Genomic DNA, 18,669 nt, shown 5'->3' on the forward strand with positions numbered 1-18,669 from the left:
GCCTCTGCCGCTGCAGGCTCGCCCCCGCACTCCGTACCCCTCCTTCCCCGCGGCCTGAGTGAGCCAGAGCCCCCGAAGCAGCTGCTCCGTTAACCCGGTCCTGTCTGAGCAAAGAACAGACGCCCTCCGGCGACCTACATGCAGAGGCGGGGCCAAATCCAAAGCTGAGCCCCGGGAACTGTGCGAACAAAGAAGAGAAAGGGAAATCTCTCCCAGCAGCCTCAGGAGCAGCGGACTAAATCTCCACAATCAACTTGATGTACCCTGCATCTCTGGAATACCTGAATAGGCAACAAATCATCCCAAAATTGAGGCGGTGGACTTTGGGAGCAACGATATACATACTTTTTTCCTTTTTCTCTTTTTGTGAGTGTGTATGTGCATGCTTCTTTTTTTTTTTTTTTTGCCAGTTTTCTTTTGAATAGTTTTTAGCACTTGTTATCATTGGTGGATTTGTCTTTTGGTTTGGTTGCTCTCTTCTTTTTTTCTTTCTTTTTTTTCTTTTTCTTATTACTTTTTAATTTTTTATTTTTAATAATTATTTTTTATTTTAATAACTTTATTTTATTATTTTTTCTTTCTTCCTTTCTTTTTTCCTCCCTTTTCTTCTGAGCTGTGTGGCTGACAGGGTCTTGGTGCACGGGTCAGGTGTGAAGCCTGTGCCTCTGAGGTGGGAGAGCTGAGATCAGGACATTGGTCCACCAGAGACCTCTCAGCTCCATGTAATATCAAAAAGCAAAAGCTGTCCCAGAGATCTCCATCTCAACGCTAAGACCCAGCTGCACTCAACGACCAGCAAGCTACAGCGCTGGACACCCTATGCCAAACAACTAGCAAGACAGGAACACAATCCCACCCATTAGCAGAGAGGCTGCCTAAAATCATAATAAGGCCACAGACACCCCAAAACACACCACCAGACATGGATCTGCCCACCAGAAAGCCAAGATCCAGCCTCATACACCAGAACACAGGCACTAGTCCCCTCCACCAGGAAGCCTACACAACCCACTGAAACAACCTTAGCCACTGGTGACAGACACCAAAAACAACAGGAAGTATGAACCTGCAGCCTGTGAAAAGGAGACCCCAAACACAGTAAGTTAAGCAAAATGAGAAGACAGAGAAACATGCAGAAAATGAAGGAGCAAGGTAAAAACCCACCATACCAAACAAATGAGGAAATAGGCAGTCTACCTGAAAAAAATTCAGAGTAATGCTAGTAAAGATGATCCGGAATCTTGGAATAAAATAGAGAAAATACAAGAAACCTTTAACAAGGAACTACAAGAACTAAACAGCAAACAAACAATGATGAACAACACAATAAATGAAATTAAAAATTCACTAGAAGGAATCAATAGCAGAATAACTGAGGCAGAAGAATAGATAATTGCCCTAGAAAAAGTATACAAAATAACTACTGCAGAGCAGAATAAAGAAAAAAGAATGAGAACAATTGGGGACAGTCTCAGAGACCTCTGGGACAACATTAAGCACATCAACATTCGAATTATAGGGGTTCCAGAAGAAGAAGAGAAAAAGAAAGGGACTGAGAAAATATTTGAAGAGATTATAGTTGGAAATTTCCCTAATATGGGAAAGGAAATAGTTAATCAAGTCCAGGAAGCGCAGAGAGTCCCATACAGGATAAATCCAAGGAGAAACATGCCAAGACACATATAAATTAAACTATCAAAAATTAAAAACAAAGAAAAAATATTAAAAGCAGCAAAGGAAAAACAACAAATAACATACAAGGGAATCTCCATAAGGTTAACAGCTGTTCTTTCAGCAGAAACTCTGCAAGCCAAAAGGGAGTGGCAGGACATATTTAAAGTGATGAAAGGGAAAAATCTACAACCAAGATTACTCTACCCAGCAAGGATCTCATTAAGATTTGACAGAGAAATTAAAACATTTACAGACAAGCAAAAGCTAAGAGAATTCAGCACCACCGAACCAGCTTTATGACAAATGCTAAAGGAACTTCTCTAGTCAGGAAACACAAGAGAAAGAAAAGACGTAGAAAAACAAGCCCAGAACAATTAAGAAAATGGTAAAAGGAACATACATATTGGTAATTAACTTATATTTAAATGGATTAAATGCTCCATTCAAAAGACATAGACTGGTTGAATGGATGCAAAAACAAGAGCCGTATATATGCTGTCTACAAGAGACCCACTTCAGACCTAGGGACACATACAGACTGAAAATAAGGGGATGGAAAAAGATATTCCATGCAAATGGAAATCAAAAGAAAGCTGGAGTAGCAATTCTCACATCAGACAAAATAGACTTTAAAACAAAGACTATTATAAGAGACGAAGAAGGACACTACTTAACGATCAAGGGATCAATCCAAGAAGAAGATATAAAAATTATAAAAATATTTATAAAATTATAAATATTTACGCAACATAGGAGCGCCTCAATAAAAAAGGCAAATGCTAACAGCCATAAAAGGAGAAATCGACAGCAACAAAATCATAGTAGGGGACATAACACCCCAGTTGCACCAATGGAGAGATCATCCAAAATGAAAATAAATAAGGAAACACAAGCTTTAAATGATACATTAAACAAGATGGACTTAATTGATATTTATAGGACATTCCATCCAAAAACAACAGAATACTTTTTCTTCTCAAGTGCTCATGGACCATTCTTCAGGATAGATCATATCTTGGGTCACAAATCAAGCCTTGGGAAATTTAAGGAAATTGAAATCGTATCAAGTATCCTTTCCAACCAGAACGCTATGAGACTAGATATCAATTACAGGAAAAAATCTGTAAGAAATACAAACACATGGAGGCTAAACATACACTACTTAATAACCAAGAGATCACTGAAAAAATCAAAGAGGAAATCAAAAACTACCTAGAAACAAATGACAGTGAAAACACATGACCCAAAACCTATGGGAAGCTACAAAAGCAGTTCTAAGAGGGAAGTCTAGAGCAATACAATCCTACCTCAAGAAACAAGAAACATCTCAAATAAACAACCTAACCTTACACCTAAAGCAATCAGAGAAAGAGGAACAAGAATCTCCCAAAGTTAGCAGAGGAAAGAAATCATAAAGATCAGATCAGAAATAAATGAAAAAGAAATGAAGGAAACAATAGCAAAGATCAATAAAACTAAAAGCTGGTTCTTTGAGAAGATAAAAAAAATTGATAAACCATTAGCCAGACTCAGCAAGAAAAAAAGGGAGAAGACTCAAATCAATAGAATTAGAAATGGAAAAGGAGAAGTAACAACTGACACTGCACAAACACAAAGGATCATGAGAGATTACTACAAGCAACTATATGCCAATAAAATGGACAACCTGGAAGAAATGGACAAATTCTTAGAAAAGCACAACCTATGGAGACTGAATCAGGAAGAAATAGAAAATATGAACAGACCAATTACAAGCACTGAAATTGAAACTGTGAATAAAAATCTTCCAACAAACAAAAGCCCAGGACCAGATGGCTTCACAGGCGAATTCTATCAAACATTTAGAGAAGAGCTAATGCCTATCCTTCTGAAACTCTTCCAAAATATAGCAGAGGGAGGAACACTCCCAAACTCATTCTACGAAGTCATCATCACCCTGATACCAAAACCAGACAAAGATGTCACAAAGAAAGAAAACTACAGGCCAATATCACTGATGAACATAGATGCAAAATCGTCAACAAAATACTAGTGAACAGAATCCAACAGCCTATTAAAAGGATCATACACCATGATCAAGTGGGGTTTATCCCAGGAATGCAAGGATTCTTCAATATACGCAAATCAATCAATGTGATACACCATATTAACAAATTGAAAGAGAAAAACCATATGATCATCTCAATAGATGCAGAGAAAGCTTTTGACAAAATTCAACACCCATTTATGATAAAAACCCTCCAGAAAGTAGGCATAGAGGGAACATCATTGAGCTCATGCAGCTCAATAACAAAAAAACAAACAACCCAATCCAAAAATGAGTAGAAGACCTAAATAGACACTTCTCCAAAGAAGATATACAGATTGCCAACAAACACATGAAAGGATGCTCAACATCACTAATCATTAGAGAAATGCAAATCAAAGCTACAATGAGGTATCACCTCACACCAGTCAGAATGGCCATATTCAAAAAAATCTACAAACAATAAATGCTAGAGAGGGTGTGGAGAAAAGGGAACCCTCTTGCACTGTTGGTGGGAATGTAAATGGATTCAGCCACTATGGAGCACAGTATGCAGGTTCCTTAAAAAACTAAAAATAGAGCTACCATACGACCCAGCAATCCCACTACTGGGCATATATCCTGAGAAAACCATAATTCAAAAAGAGTCATGTACCACAATGTTCATTGCAGCTCTATTTACAATAGCCAGGACATGGAAGCAACCTAAGTGTCCATCGGCAGATGAATGGATAAAGAAGATGTGGCACATATATGCAATGGAATATTACTCAGCCATAAAAAGAAATGAAATTGAGTTGTTTGTAGTGCAGTGGATGGATCTAGAGTCTGTCATACAGCGTGAAGTAAGTCAGAAAGTGAAAAACAAATACCGTATGCTAACAGCTATATGTGGAATCTAAAAAAAAAAGAAAAAATGGTTCTGAAGAACCTAGGGGCAGGACAGGAATAAAGATGCAGACGTAGAGAATGGACTTGAGGACATGGGGCGGGGGAAGTGTAAGCTGAGATGAAGTGAGAGAGTGGCATGGACATATATATACTACCAAATGTAAAATAGACAGCTAATATAAAGCAGCCACATAGCACAGGGAGATCAGCTCGGTGCTTTATGACCACCTAGAGGGGTGGGATAGGGAGGGTGGGAGGGAGGTGCAAGAGGGAGGAGATATGGGGATATAGGTATATATATAGCTGATTCACTTTGTTATATAGCAGAAACTGACACACTGTTGTAAAGCAATTATACTCCTAAAGATGTTAAAAAAGAAAAAAAGAAAGAAAGCAGAGAAAAATCAAACCCAGCATCACAAGGGTGACGGTGAATAGAGAAAAATAACATAGGGTTAAGGAGGAAGAGAAACAGTACCCAGAAGCCCAATGGCTGACAACCTCTCCTAGGTGAGTCCTGGACATCTGAAGTTGCTGACACTTCATGACAACATACAGATCTTCACAGGCACCATCAATTCATGCGTTGGTCCCTGATGAGCAGAGCAAAGAGGGCACAGGTTAGTCCCATGTGACTGATTCAGAAGGATGCCATGTTCCTTAGGTATGTTGCCAAAACATGTGGAAAGCCTTCTGAGAACCCAGAGCCACCTCTGCACATCTGGGGATACAAATTGGACTCCCTGAAACCACCAGTACAAACTCACGCCACATCTTGAGAGTCATTGTGGTAGAGTAGATGGTGCCCTGTGTTATGCTTCAGAGGAGCTGAGTTCAAGCCTCAGGTCTGGTACGTACTAGCTGTGTGACATTTGTTGTCCATTAAACATCTCTAAACCTCAGTTTCCTCATCTATAATAATAATTATTAGCTTTGCATCCTCCTCCTTCACAAGTTTCTTATAAGAATCTAGTGGAATAATAAATGTGAAAGTGCTTTATAAAACTACATAAGTCTCCACATTGTAGGGTTTTATTAGAGATTTTGAAGTCCTGGTGAGGAAAATTTTAAAGTGAGGAACTAGGAATGGTAAACATGCTAAGGGCAAATTTTTTTAACCATGCTCATCTAAAGAAGAACCACAAAAGAATAGATCTACCCCCTTGAATAAAATGGTGCAGACAGAGAGAAAGTTGAACCCTATCAGGTTGCCACATTTTATATCAAGGGGGACAATTTTTAAATATTAAAGAGTAGGGTTAATATTTTTTGAGAAAGAATCAAAGCCCAAGAAAGCTGAGGGAATTATGAGATCTCTTCCTTTGACTTCATGTTAAACAAATTATTTCTCAGCCCCCCTCCAAAAAAAAACTTAGACATTTGATCCTAGGACTAATGTCAGGAGAGCATAGAAGAATCATTTTTGTGTCATTTGGGCCCTCCAGGAATCAGACTCTTAAGATGCAGTTAGGAGTGCAAGAGGTTTAGAGATTTGCAGATGCCTGGGGAGAGGAAGCCGTTTGGGGCAGAGAGCACCTCAAACCACGATGCAGATCTGACAAAGCCTCAGCCAACCCAGCAGGGAGCTCTGGACCACAGATTCCTCATTAAAGGAATTCTGATGGGCAGGGGTGGCCAAACCTTACTACTTCCACTATGCTCAGTCACTGGCTAGGGGTGGCCCAGGAAGAGTGTGGCCCCAGCTCAAAAGCTGAGCTGGATCCTGAAGCGCTAACAGTTGGGGAGCATCAGCTAACTGCACTCTTCACGGTTGATCCACACCTTCTTTCATGAAAGGAGATAGAGCAGCGCACCTCCACAGCTGCTACAATATTGAATAAGGGAGATGCCAGAAGACTGAAGATGTTCAGATATACTAGGGTTTTTTTAAGGTGACCTCTAGAAAGTCTAGACTGGACTACTGAGCAAAACTACTGTTTGTGAACACTTACAATGGGCAGTGGAGATCAGTAAGGGCCAGTAGGGGTTCACCAAGAAAATCCCATGATAGCTCATCTCACTTACTGTTTTTTACATTACTAGTCTGGCATACACACGTCAGGAGAACGCTGATGATATAGTACCAGATTTCAGTAAGATATTTATCAAAATCTAAGGCTATATCCTTATCATCAAGATGGAAATATGAGAACTGGGTAAGAGTTTAGTTGGGCACATTCTGATATTCTAAAGCAATCATATCCATGGAGATCAATTAATAAGACCTATGTTAGCAGTTAATGTTTTAAATTCAAAGATCTAAAACCAGGATTTTTGTCTTCCTCCAATGCCAGCTCCTCTTCCTCATTCTCGGCACCTATCAACGGTATTATATTTTCCTAGACATCCAGATTTGAAAACTCTGAGTTTCCGTGGATTTTTGCTTCTCCCTTATTCTCTTCATTGACTCAGTTTCCAAGTCATGGAGACCATGCTTCTTATTACCCCTCACATTTATCCCTTTGCTTTCTTTCCTACTGCCATGTCCTTGGCCTTGGGCACCATTTCTTCAAACCGACTCCATGTCATGCCCAGTGTCCTTCACACATTAATCCATCCCACACCATTCACATTGACCTTCCCTGCCACTCCAAACCATTGGCCTCCTAGCCAAGGCCGCTTCAGTGGAGTCCTTCATTTATGCCTCACCATTTGCCCATGTGTCCCACCCCTGGGATCAAACAAATCAAAATACTTCTTTTATTGTTTCTCCTCCTGGCAGTCGGCTGCCTTGAAGATATCTTCAGAGCTGAGCCACACATTTTTTTAATCTTCAGTGTTTCTGAAATTAGGAAGCCCCTTATACTCAAAGTCACAAGAAAACTGTCAGCCTCAGAATTAAAGAAGAAGTTACAAAAGGCTCCTTGCTGCCTGTGACTGAGAATTTTGCAATGTGTAGAAGGGATTAGTTCATCTACTTGTCATTGCAGCTGTATATTAACTTGGATCCCTAATTTTTACTTAAAATAAGGCAGCATATGCTATAAACTGCTCTGGAGGCTTGAGGCAAAAGAGATTAAAAAACCTCTGCCCTGGTGGAGTATACATCATGAAGAATTGTTACTAGGTTCTGAAAAATCTGTCACAGGGGCTGGTTGACTTTTAAGGAAGCTCTTTAACTTCTAGTGACAAATAGCTCAATTATGGGAAAAAGTGAAACTATGGTTCCAACCAAATAAGTCATGCAAGCAAAACCTGATATACTTTGTGTGGCAGAAAAGCATTTGAAGGCAGTAACCTGTGTTTTTTTTTACCCTTGTATTTTCCTCTTTCTGCCCCTCCCATCCCCTACCAATTCAAGCAGACAGTTAGTCCCTTTCTCATTTCTTCAGGGGGAGAATGTGGCAAGTTAGAAAGTAAATATGGCCTCTTGGTGGACTAGGAACACAAGAGTAAGGGAGTGGCAAAACCCCAGAAAGGAAGTGACACTCAAGGTTCATCTAAAGGCCTGGTGGGCAGTCTTGCAGGCTGAAGCAGGAGCCCCAAGTAGAGTTTGAAGGGATTAAGAAGCAACTTGGACTAATCATAACAGGCCCCATGGCGGGCAGTGGTACCAAACATCTCCACCCAGTGGCTGAATGTTGAGTAAATCTCACCGAACCACAATGAACTTCCAGAAGAGAAGGGAAGAACTCAAGAAATAACCATGCTAAGACTTCCCACCAATCCAGAATGGAAGGCTCAAAATAAAAATTAGGTTGAATTATAAAATGTAAAGTTGTATGTCTTCACATCTGAACGTATAGACTGAAAATCTTACCTGCTCTACTTGCCATATCACTAAATTAAAGGTACCAAAGAGACTAAGAATCATGAGAACAGTACGAAAAGCAGCAAGTCCCCTGAAATGAGCAACTCAGTATACGTTCAGACTCTGAATGTGAAAAACACATCCAAAATTTGGTCATGATTCAAAAATTGGAAGTAGCATATATTTAAAGATATAGGGATAATTTAGAGCACTTTTTAATGGATACTTGATATAATGTTTCTTATATTTTTCCTCTAAAACGCTGTTATTTAAATTGATGGTGGATCTTACAATTCATGGCATTTTGGAAGTGAGGAAAAAAATCTGTTTTTCATCATTTTCAGGAGTTTCAGCTGTCAAAATCCTACCCATCAGCAACCAAAGTGTCAAAAATAAGGGATTTGTTAAATAAATTGTACTACCTCTATATAATGGAATGCAGTACTTATAAATGGTCTCATGGAAGAATATTTAATGACATGAGAAAAAGTTTAAGTTAACTAAGTTTTTAAAAAAAACCTGTGTGTGTGTGTGTGTGTGTGTGTGTGTGTGTGTGTGTGTGATCTACAGGTCTGCCTCCAAGGTGTCTCTCAAGCCCTCCAACCTTTAACGTTGTCCTTCAACCTAACAGCCAAATGGCACACCTGAGATCTCATCTCATACAACTCTTATGGGAGGTCTATCAGGTCCTCATATGGGTGACCAATCATTCGAGTTTTCCCAAGATTAAAGGGTTACCTGAGATTCCAGGACTAACACCAACAGCCCTGGGCAAACTGGAACAGTTAGTAACTTTAGTCAGTGCCCTTCCTACAACGTGCTGCTGTACTATCCATGAGCAACTTGCCTGGGCTCTTAGCTCCCCTGCTGCTGAGATCACCTGCAGGACCTAAAATAAAACCTTGAGGTAACAGCAAGTTACCTCAAGTTATATATTTTGTTAAATCACATTGAATCTGGAACACCATTTGCAGCACTTTCCCCAGGGATCTGTACTTAGCCCTGTACCTTTTTTCAGTATTTCTGTACTTTTTATCAATGCAAAAGACCCTGTTAAGAAGACGAAAGACAAGTTACCACCTGGGAGAAAATATTTGCAAGCCACATAACCAACACAGAACTAGTATCTAGAATATATAAAGAATTCTCACAATTCCACAATTTAAAAAAAGCATGACATTTGACTGAGGAGGGTATACGGTTAGCTAATAAGCACATGCTTAACCGTCAGAGAACTGCCTTTACCCTGCTCTTCCCATCAATCTTTAGCAAAACTCCCCAATTCCCCTGAGGCCATGCCCAACTTTTTTTCCTCCTCCCAACCCAAGCCTGCCTTCCCTGATTTGGTCCTCTCTACATATTCCTAAATTAGTACTGCCATCTGGTCTATGCTATGGACCTTTTCTTGGTGTCATGAGGAAGGCCATCCTGGGGCAGTCGTATCCCACCAAGTCAGGCCGGCCACTGAGAAGGGAGGTCGGGCAGTAAAGGAAGAGGGACTTTCAGGCAAGGGGGAGAGGGACAGACACAGCTGGGTGAAGGCAGAAGGATCTTTCTGGTGCTCCCGTCATCATGCCAGAGGTCACCGGGTCCTTTCCCCTCCTTTCTTCTCAGATTGCGCTTGTCTGTTCCCTAAGCAGTAAAAAGGCTTCACCTTTCAAATCAGTATCAAATGTGCCCCTTAATGGCCGGCAAAATGACTTCTAGTTATTTCACAGCCAACTATGGCTGGTTAAGGGACAGGCCAAAGTATCCACCACAGGGGGCCGGGGAGGGATTGGTGTGTGTGTGTCTCTCTGTGTGTGTGTGTGATCCATAGGGACAGATACACCCAGAATTAAAACAGTGGAGGGCGGAGACCTTCAAGATCCTTTGACACTCCCAGGTGGAAACCAGGTCGGACATACATCCTGCATGGACCTTTCCTGCCCAGCCAGGATATCCTGTGTTTGTCAAAAGGACTGCACAGGGAGGCCCTGGCCATTGTCCTCCCCGAAATCTGCTAGTCAGCCCCTCCCCAGGCTGCAGCAGCCGCCCCGGGGCAGAGGAAGAGTAACTCTGGAAACGGTGTTATCAGCATCCTCCATGGATTTCCTCACCTCCTCCCTGGCCTCGTTAGCCCCAAGCTCCTTAGCATCCTCAAACAGAAACCTGGGAAGCTGGGATGGGGTCAGCGCCCTGAAGCCAACCCTCTCTCTTTTGCCAAGACCTGCCTCTGCACAGCCCTAAGTGGGCAGCCGCGGGCTGCAGCTGGAGTCCCGAGCCCATGATGGAGCCGCGGCTGGGGCCTGAGGCTCCAGCCCTCCACCTGGGCTGGGCAGCCCTGCTGCTGTGGGTCTCAGGCCTGAGCTACTCTGTCTCCTCGCCGGCTTCTCCCTCTCCTTCTCTGGTGCCCCGAGTCAGAACCAGCTACAATTTTGGAAGGACTTTCCTCGGTCTTGATAAATGTAATGCCTGCATCGGGACATCTATTTGCAAGAAGTTCTTTAAAGAAGAAATAAGGTCAGAATCTCAATCAGATAACTCTGAGGGGCAAAATTCTGTTCCCTTCATGTGATGATGTCCAGGAGTTTCTTGAAATCAAGTCAGGGTGTAATTTATGAATTTATGGGTGGGAGCTGAAGCAAAGCCATTTAATCATAGTGGGAATGAGTTAGAGTTGGGATGGGAAGGGGGTAAGGTGTGAAGCCAAATTCCAGCTCTAAATGCTAAATCCAAAGTTTCCTTTGGAAGTGGGAGCTTAAAGCTTTAAAGTTTTCTATGAATGGAGTAGCCTGGGACTACTGAGTTTACCAAGTTCATTTCTCATAGTGGGAAGGAAATAAAATTTATAGAAAGCTTACTATGTGGCAGACAATTTAAAGCTGTTTTTATTTTCTCCTCACAACAATCCTGGCAGTTAGTGCTTTGCACTCATGACTCAGATAGTGAACTGAGACCTAGCAAGGTTCAGTGACTTGCCCAAGGTCACCACCTAATAAGTGGCAGATCTGGAATTCAAACCGAGGCAGTTTGCTCCCAAGTTTCTGAACAAGTTTTCTGCTGTGAGATGTTGCCTTGATCAGAGGAAAACCTAAGTTTAGTAAATCTCAATGCACCTGGCTCTCACCAAAGAATAGGACCACACTCTGGAATTCAGGCCTGTCAACACACGGTCAATGTGTTGGCCTTTACTTGGCCTTTACTATGACCAAGACCCAGCACGTGCTGTAATGGCATTGCTATAACTCTGGTCATTGCCCTCCGGGATATCAGGACAGGGGAACAGTGTTACAAGTAACAATAATAAGGCCTGATCCGATGCAGGCCAGAAGTGAAGTGTAAAGGACCTCGGGGAGCTCCAGGGAGAGGATATTAATTCCAAATGGGGACTGGAGAAAGGCTTCTCCAGGGGAAGGTGTTCTGAGCAAGACCTTGAAGGATGAGCTGAAATTTAGTGGGAGGAGAGGGGCTTAAGTTAGAAGGATCAGCTTGAGCAAAGGCCCAGAGGTGTGGGAAGAGGTGAGAAGTCTTAGTGGCTGGAGCATGGGGTACATGTGGAGGCATGGCAGCAGGAGGAGGTTGGAAGGGTCAGATGGGGCCAGGGGCCTTGAATGCCATACCAAGGAATTGGGACTTAACCTGTGAGCCAGTGGTCTCCAGCCTTTTCAATAGACCCCTTGTAATAGGCCTCTTCTCTTGTGCCTTCCCCCAAGGTCCTGCCTCTGGCTTGTAAGATTTGGTGACCAAGCAGAAGGCATTCATTTGCAATAATTTTATTTCCAATCTGTAGTAACCAAAGACATATTTGAGTATTCAACTAAGTTACTAAACAGAAATAACAAATAGAAAATACCAACAAAAATGTTGAACTTCTTTTGTGAGATGGTAGATATTATAGGGAGTGGATGTGAACTTTTCCTATTAGACCATTTTTTAAAAAATTTTATTGGAGTATAGTTGATTTACAATGTTGTGTTGGTTTCAGGTGTACAGCAAATTGAATCAGTTATACATATACATATATCTACTCTTTTTTAGATTCTTTTCCCATATAGGCCATTACAGAGTATTGAGTTCCCTGTGCTATACAGTAGGTCCTTATTAGTTATCTATTTTATATATAGTAGTGTGTACATGTCCTATTAGACCATTTTTTAAGGCATTTTGAATGTTAAAAAGTTGAAAGACCTCCAATTGAGGAAGCTCTACTGCAGGTAATGGTGAGGCTGTTAAGTGGGGTGGGGACAAGATGAGGCCTGCATTTTGGAAAGATCTTCTGGAAAGCAGTGTGCAGAACAGCCTGGTGATGCTGGCAGGGGCTGTCAGACCAGTTCTCCTAGTCCAAGAGAAAGATCATTGGGAACTAAGCAGGGCAGGAAGGACGCAAGTCAGTTCAGCTAGAGAATCATTTTGTTGATCAACTCAATGTGACAGGAAATGAAGATGTTGGAAATGAACTCAAGATTTCCCACCTAAGAAATGGGATGGAGAGGACCAAAAACACAGGGGAAGTGGGACTGATTCCTTGGAGAAAGAAGGCAGTGAGAATATGGACATATTTTAAGATAGGAGGGAGGGAAATTAAGGGATTCAACTGAGGAAGAACTCCAGATAAGTAAACAAGAGTGTATGAATATTACAATCGACTTTTCAAGTGGAAAGAAATGAGGTTTTTCTCATCAGTCAGGTAATGACCATATTCAGGAAGCCTTTCCCCAAACAGGTTTGTGTTCCAGTTGAGTTCAGGATATTACTTCAGCTCCCTCAGAATTCATTTTCCACGTGCGCCCGCCTGAAAGGGAAGTGTGCGGATCCAAGCAGGAAAACACCAGGCGGGGCAGGTTGAGGTTTGGAATGCTTCACGTTGAGAAATCACATCCTCAGCGCAAGGAAGCAGTGAGAGGTAGTAAGTGGCTCTGGGAACGTGGACTTGTTTATAGTCCTTTTCTCTACATTGTGAATAGTATTTTCCTTATTTTAAAAGTGGTATCTCTTTATTTTAGAATTTTCAGGAAATATTGATTAAAGAAAACACAAAATAAAAATCACAGACAATTCCTCACCAAGAGATCAGCGTTTAGTTAACATTTTGACATATGATCCTTACCACCATTTTTCTAAGTATGGATTAAAATTTTTTCAACAAAATTGTGATCATACTATGCATACTCTTTTGGAAACTTTTATTTAACCATGTATCGGAACACCTTTCCACATTAACTATTCTGCTCCACAATTTGATTTTTAGTGGTTTCGTGGTATTCGATTGCATCAATCAACCATAATTTATTTAACTAATCAACTATTGCAGGATAACAAGGGTTTTTTTTTCACTTTTCATTATTATAAACAGTGCTATGTTGAACATCCCTGTGGCTAGACTTTCATGCACATCAGTGATTAATTCCTGTAACAAATTCCTAAAGGTGAAATTTCTGGGTCAAAAAATACAGTGAATTTTTAGGATTTTGAGGTATATATATATATATATATATATATATATCTCCAAGTGGAGACTTCAACCTATAGAGTTTACTTTTTGCACACTCAGAAATGTTTACTATTACTATTATTTTTATTATGGATTTCTTCTCAATTGAGCCCTTTTTGCAGGCTTCTTGCCCATTTGTATTTCTTCTTTGCTAAATTGTCTACAGGTTCACATCCTTTGCCTCTCTTTCCAATGGTGTGTTTGCTCATCTTGTTTTTGTTCATCTCCAAGCATTTCTTCACTTTTAAAACTGATCATAATGCTACCTTAGGAGAAAGCCCATCCAAAACTTTCAGATGTTAGGCTGAAATGCTATAGCCAGGCAAGCATTAGTACTCCAGTCCTGGTCCTCAATAAGGACTGGATAATGCTTGCTGTTCAGCAACAAACAGAGGCTGAGCTCCCCGGGCTGGCTGGGTAGGCTGAAGACACATGATTGGTGGAAGGATGTCACCTTTCCTTCTTTACCTATCTTTTCTTTGACAAGAAAGGTAATCATGAATCTGATGCTTCCCATACACAACCAATGATCTTTGACCATTAGAATGTTTTCAGTACCAGTTTTCTATGCATTACATGTTGACTTTCAAATCATGAATGAAAAAGTTAAGGGAAGCTAAAAAAATGAGTCAACCTGATTTACATATTCTTCCTACTGAATATATCCCTATATATAAAATCCTAAGTGACCACTCCAACTGGCAAGTTCCACCAGGATCTGATTGATCAGTATTTGCATATGTGCAAGTAGCAGGTAAGGTGAAAGTGTGGGATATGGGGTACTTAATGGCAGTATTTCTGATCAGAATCACTCCTAAGGATTCCTCGGCTCTTATGAGGATGGACGTCTTACCTTGCCTTCCTTACTGTACCCACATGGCCTTACATCTTCAATCCCCATTCCCAAAGTCTTAAAGAATGTTTAAATACTTCTGAGTGGTGGAGGACTCACAGCAAAATAAGTAAATCATTAAGTTTTATTTTGCCTTCCCTTCTCCCTTGCCCTTGTCTTTCTCCTTCACCTCAGAAGGTGATAGTAATTACTGCTTCAACTCACTTCCTCAAATGAATTCAGAGGTCTTGGGAGCTTCAGGGCCCCAGAGCTTATGGCAAAAATATCTGTCTACACATTCAATCATCCATACATGCACCCATCCATCCATCCATTCACCCATTCATCCAAGCATCTCTCCAGGCATTCTTCCACCCAACCTTCACTCTGTGCATCCCATTCATCCAGCCCTCCATGTATTCCTCTACTCACTTAACCATCTGTTCATTCAAATATCCATCCAACCATCCATCCATCCAACTAAAATCATTGGGTACTAACTTGGAACCAAACACTCTGCTAGGCACTTAGTTACAAAGTTGAAGGAGGCCCAGTCATGGCCCTGAAGGAAGACAGAGACATGAACCAATGATTAAAGCAGAGTATGAGGACTATACAAAATGTCCTACACAGGATGTCATGGGAGCATGTGGGAGGGAACCTATCTCAGACTGGGGGGATGAGGGAGTGTGAATCAGAAGAGATGATACCTGTCTGGGTTTTAATGGGTTGGATAGGGATTATCCAGGGAGGAAAGAGAAAGTGTCTCAGATAAAGGGATCAGCATATAACAAGGTGAGTGGAGGCCCAGAGGCCCAAAACAATACGGCTTAGCCAAGGATGGTCAGTGGTTTGGTGAGACCAACACAAGCTTGTGAGGGGAGCAGCAGGAGATGGGCTTAGGAAGAGCCTTGTGAAGTATGAACTGTATCCTGAGAGCTTTGGAAAGATGCTGGATGTTTTAAGTGTCCTGAGGGGTGGAGAAGAGGGAAGAGAGGCACGAAATATTTAGGAAGGCGTGGCTACAAACTTAGTGTTCGACTGGATGCAAGCACAAGAAACATACATTCTCGTTCCAATGTTGTCACTCTCCCCTACACCCCTAGCCTGCTCTCCATGTTGAGGGGCTTGCAGGGATGGGACCACATGACATTTATTCTTCCTTCCAGCTCTGGGAAACTATGATCTTGCTTGTCCTTCTTTTAACCCAGTGAGGAACTCAGCCAGGCTCACTACAAACATGCCCATGATGTCAGTTCAGAAGGAAGGTTAGAACTCTGCCTCTATTTTGTGGGTTTCCAAATTCTAGGATATTAACATTTTAGTGAATAAGCAACAGGGCCCATTTTCTCACTGACATTCTTCAGTTCAATAAAGTAGGTAATCAAAGTTGTAAGAATATTCGTTTTTTTCCCGTTCAGCATCCTAAAGTTATTACCATTTGGAAAGGGGGAGAAGTGTGGCCTGTAAACCTGTTTATTTGTCCTCAATTGGTCCTCATGGGACACCTCAAGCCATGGCTGGACATGCACCGGGATCCATTACAGTCACCTGCCAAGTCAGTGCTGTCCTCTCAGTAGAGCCTCCTCAGAAGGTGGGGACAGAAAAAGAGGACAATGAGGTTATCCCACAGGGTAGGACATCCGTCTCCATGCCATCCCCACAAACTGGGAGACAAAGCTCCCTGAGATCTGTCCTCCCCGGCCACTAATTTTCTATGATTCTTCAGACAAGTCATCTTCAGTTTTCTCATCCTCAAAATATAATGGACAAAGTGAGAGAGTGGCATGGATATATACACTACCAAATGTAAAATAGATAGCTAGTGGGAAGCAACTGCATAGCACAGGGAGATCAGCTCGGTGCTTTGTGACCACCTAGAGGGGTGGGATAGGGAGGGTGGGAGGGAGGGAGATGCAAGAGGGAAGAGATATGGGAACATATGTATATGTAGAGCTGATTCACTTTGTTATAAAGCAGAAACTAACATACCATTGTAAAGCAATTATACTCCAATAAAGATGTTAAAAAAAATAGATAACCAACAAGGACCTACTGTATAGCGCAGGGAACTAATAACCTATAAGGAAAAAGAATTTGGAAAAGAATTTAAAAAAAAAAAAAAAATATATATATATATATATATAATGAAAGGGGGACAGGGACAAAATCATCTTTAAGGACCTTGCTACCTATAACTCCTAATAATGTTACCCGTCTGTTACCAAGCACAAATTCATAAAATAGATGATAGAGGACTAAGTAGCAGCAAAGTGGTTTAGAGTACAAGCTCTGGAGCCCTGAAGGTTACTTCCTCCAGTTCCTGGCTGTGTGACTTGGAGCAAATCACTGAACTGCTCTGTGCCTCAGTTTCCTCATCTGCATGGTAATAGCAGTGCTGACCTCATAGGTTTGTTGAAAGGTTTAACTGACTTAATGCACATAAAGTGTTCAGCAAAGTGACCGCTAAAGTGATTCATAGATGTGTATCGCTGTTATTGTTATCTAAGAGAGCCACCTAGTTGTAAATTCTTAGTCACAGGCCCTTGGGGAGGGGTGGTTTGAAGCCCCATGAACAAGAGTAGCTACAGGAAACAGGCCTGCCTCGGGGGCCTAGGCCCTTTCATATTCTCCCAGTGGGGAGGATCATTTCCCATGGTTGTCCTAAAAAATTCCAATAGAGTTGATTCCTTGCAAGTTTTCGGTGTCTGGTCTTTTTAAACAGATCTGTGGCAATGTCCTTGAATGGAATTCTTTGTGGCTACTTCCACTGCAGTTTGAATGGTCCTGCATTGCAGAAGGTACTTACTGACAGCTTCTTAGAGCAACTTCTTTGAAAAGCTTTCAGTCTAAGAGTTTTAGTTACCCTAAGAGGGTAACTGTATCATATAAGTGAGAAAACAATACAATGTAGGGTTTGGAGCTAGTTCCTCCAAAACTCATTATCATGAGGTTGCCCAGTAATGCCCAATGATAAGAATTTAAAGATTCTTATTGAAATTAAATTAAAAACAACAAGGTCCTACTGTATAGCACAGGGAACTATATTCAATATCCTGTGATGAACCATAATAGAAAAGAATATGGAAAAGAATGTATATATACGTATAACTGAATCACTTTGCTGTACAGCAGAAATTAACACAACATTGTAAATCAACTATACTACAATAAAATAAATTTTTTTAAAAAAGAAATTAAATATATAACATATAAGCCTAATTTTCATTTGCAGTATAACCCTCAATTATTAATAATAATGAAGAGACATTTTCTTAGTACTTTTTCATACATTAATCAGAAGGAGATTGAACATTCTTCCCTGATGGAACTGTCGGCACACAGCTGGAGGAATGACTGGAGAAAAGGGTCAAGGTGGTGCCTAGAAAATCAGCAGATGCTAATAGGCCAGTGCCTCTCCCCTGGGGAGGATTTCATTGTGTGGAATCACACACCTCCTGGATGACACATAGCTTTGAATTTGGTGACCCTTTAGCAGCCACTGTTCCCTGACACTTGCTTGGTACTGATAACTTATCTGTGGACTGAAAGCAAAATTGATGGGGCTTTTTGGGGTTGGATATGAAGAGGCAGTGCCCTCCCCAGTGCAGGACCAGAAGCCTCTTCAAGAACTGTGGTTTCAAGACCCAGCCGTTGTTCACAGAGTGGGCCGTTGCTAGAACCAGTGTAGCGAAGCAGAAAGATCATGGGTTTTTCTGACAGACAGTCCTGAGTTTGCATCCCTGCTTAGCAGCATATTATCTGACCTTGCAAGGCACTTAAGCTCCGCAAGCCTCAGTTTCCACATCTGTAAAGTGGGGATGGGTTATTAGGAGAGTCAAAGGTACCAGCATGTGTAAAGCTGCTGCCTTCACGTGGGGTAGAAGTTCAGAAAGCCATGGCTAGTCCTTCTGTGCCATTTGGATGAAGAAGATAAAAGTTTGGTTTTGGTATGCAGATCCCTCACCTTTTCTGACATCACATATACACTTCCCTAAGCTTGAGGAAACACAAATAGTCCT

General features: G+C 41.4%; 1 protein-coding gene across 1 annotated transcript in view; it reads left to right on the forward strand.

Moving 5' to 3' along the window:
- Nucleotides 1-10,608: 10,608 nt before the first annotated feature.
- Nucleotides 10,609-18,669, forward strand: part of DIPK2B (divergent protein kinase domain 2B) — a 47,553-nt gene continuing 39,492 nt past the window's right edge. The window contains exon 1 of the mRNA XM_060087976.1: nt 10,609-10,844. Within this exon, the coding sequence (XP_059943959.1) occupies nt 10,609-10,844 (236 nt within the window). The remainder of the gene's footprint in view (nt 10,845-18,669) is intronic.

The sequence above is a fragment of the Mesoplodon densirostris genome, chromosome X (genome assembly GCF_025265405.1).
Source record: "Mesoplodon densirostris isolate mMesDen1 chromosome X, mMesDen1 primary haplotype, whole genome shotgun sequence".
In the NCBI taxonomy this organism is placed as follows: Eukaryota; Metazoa; Chordata; class Mammalia; order Artiodactyla; family Ziphiidae; genus Mesoplodon; species Mesoplodon densirostris.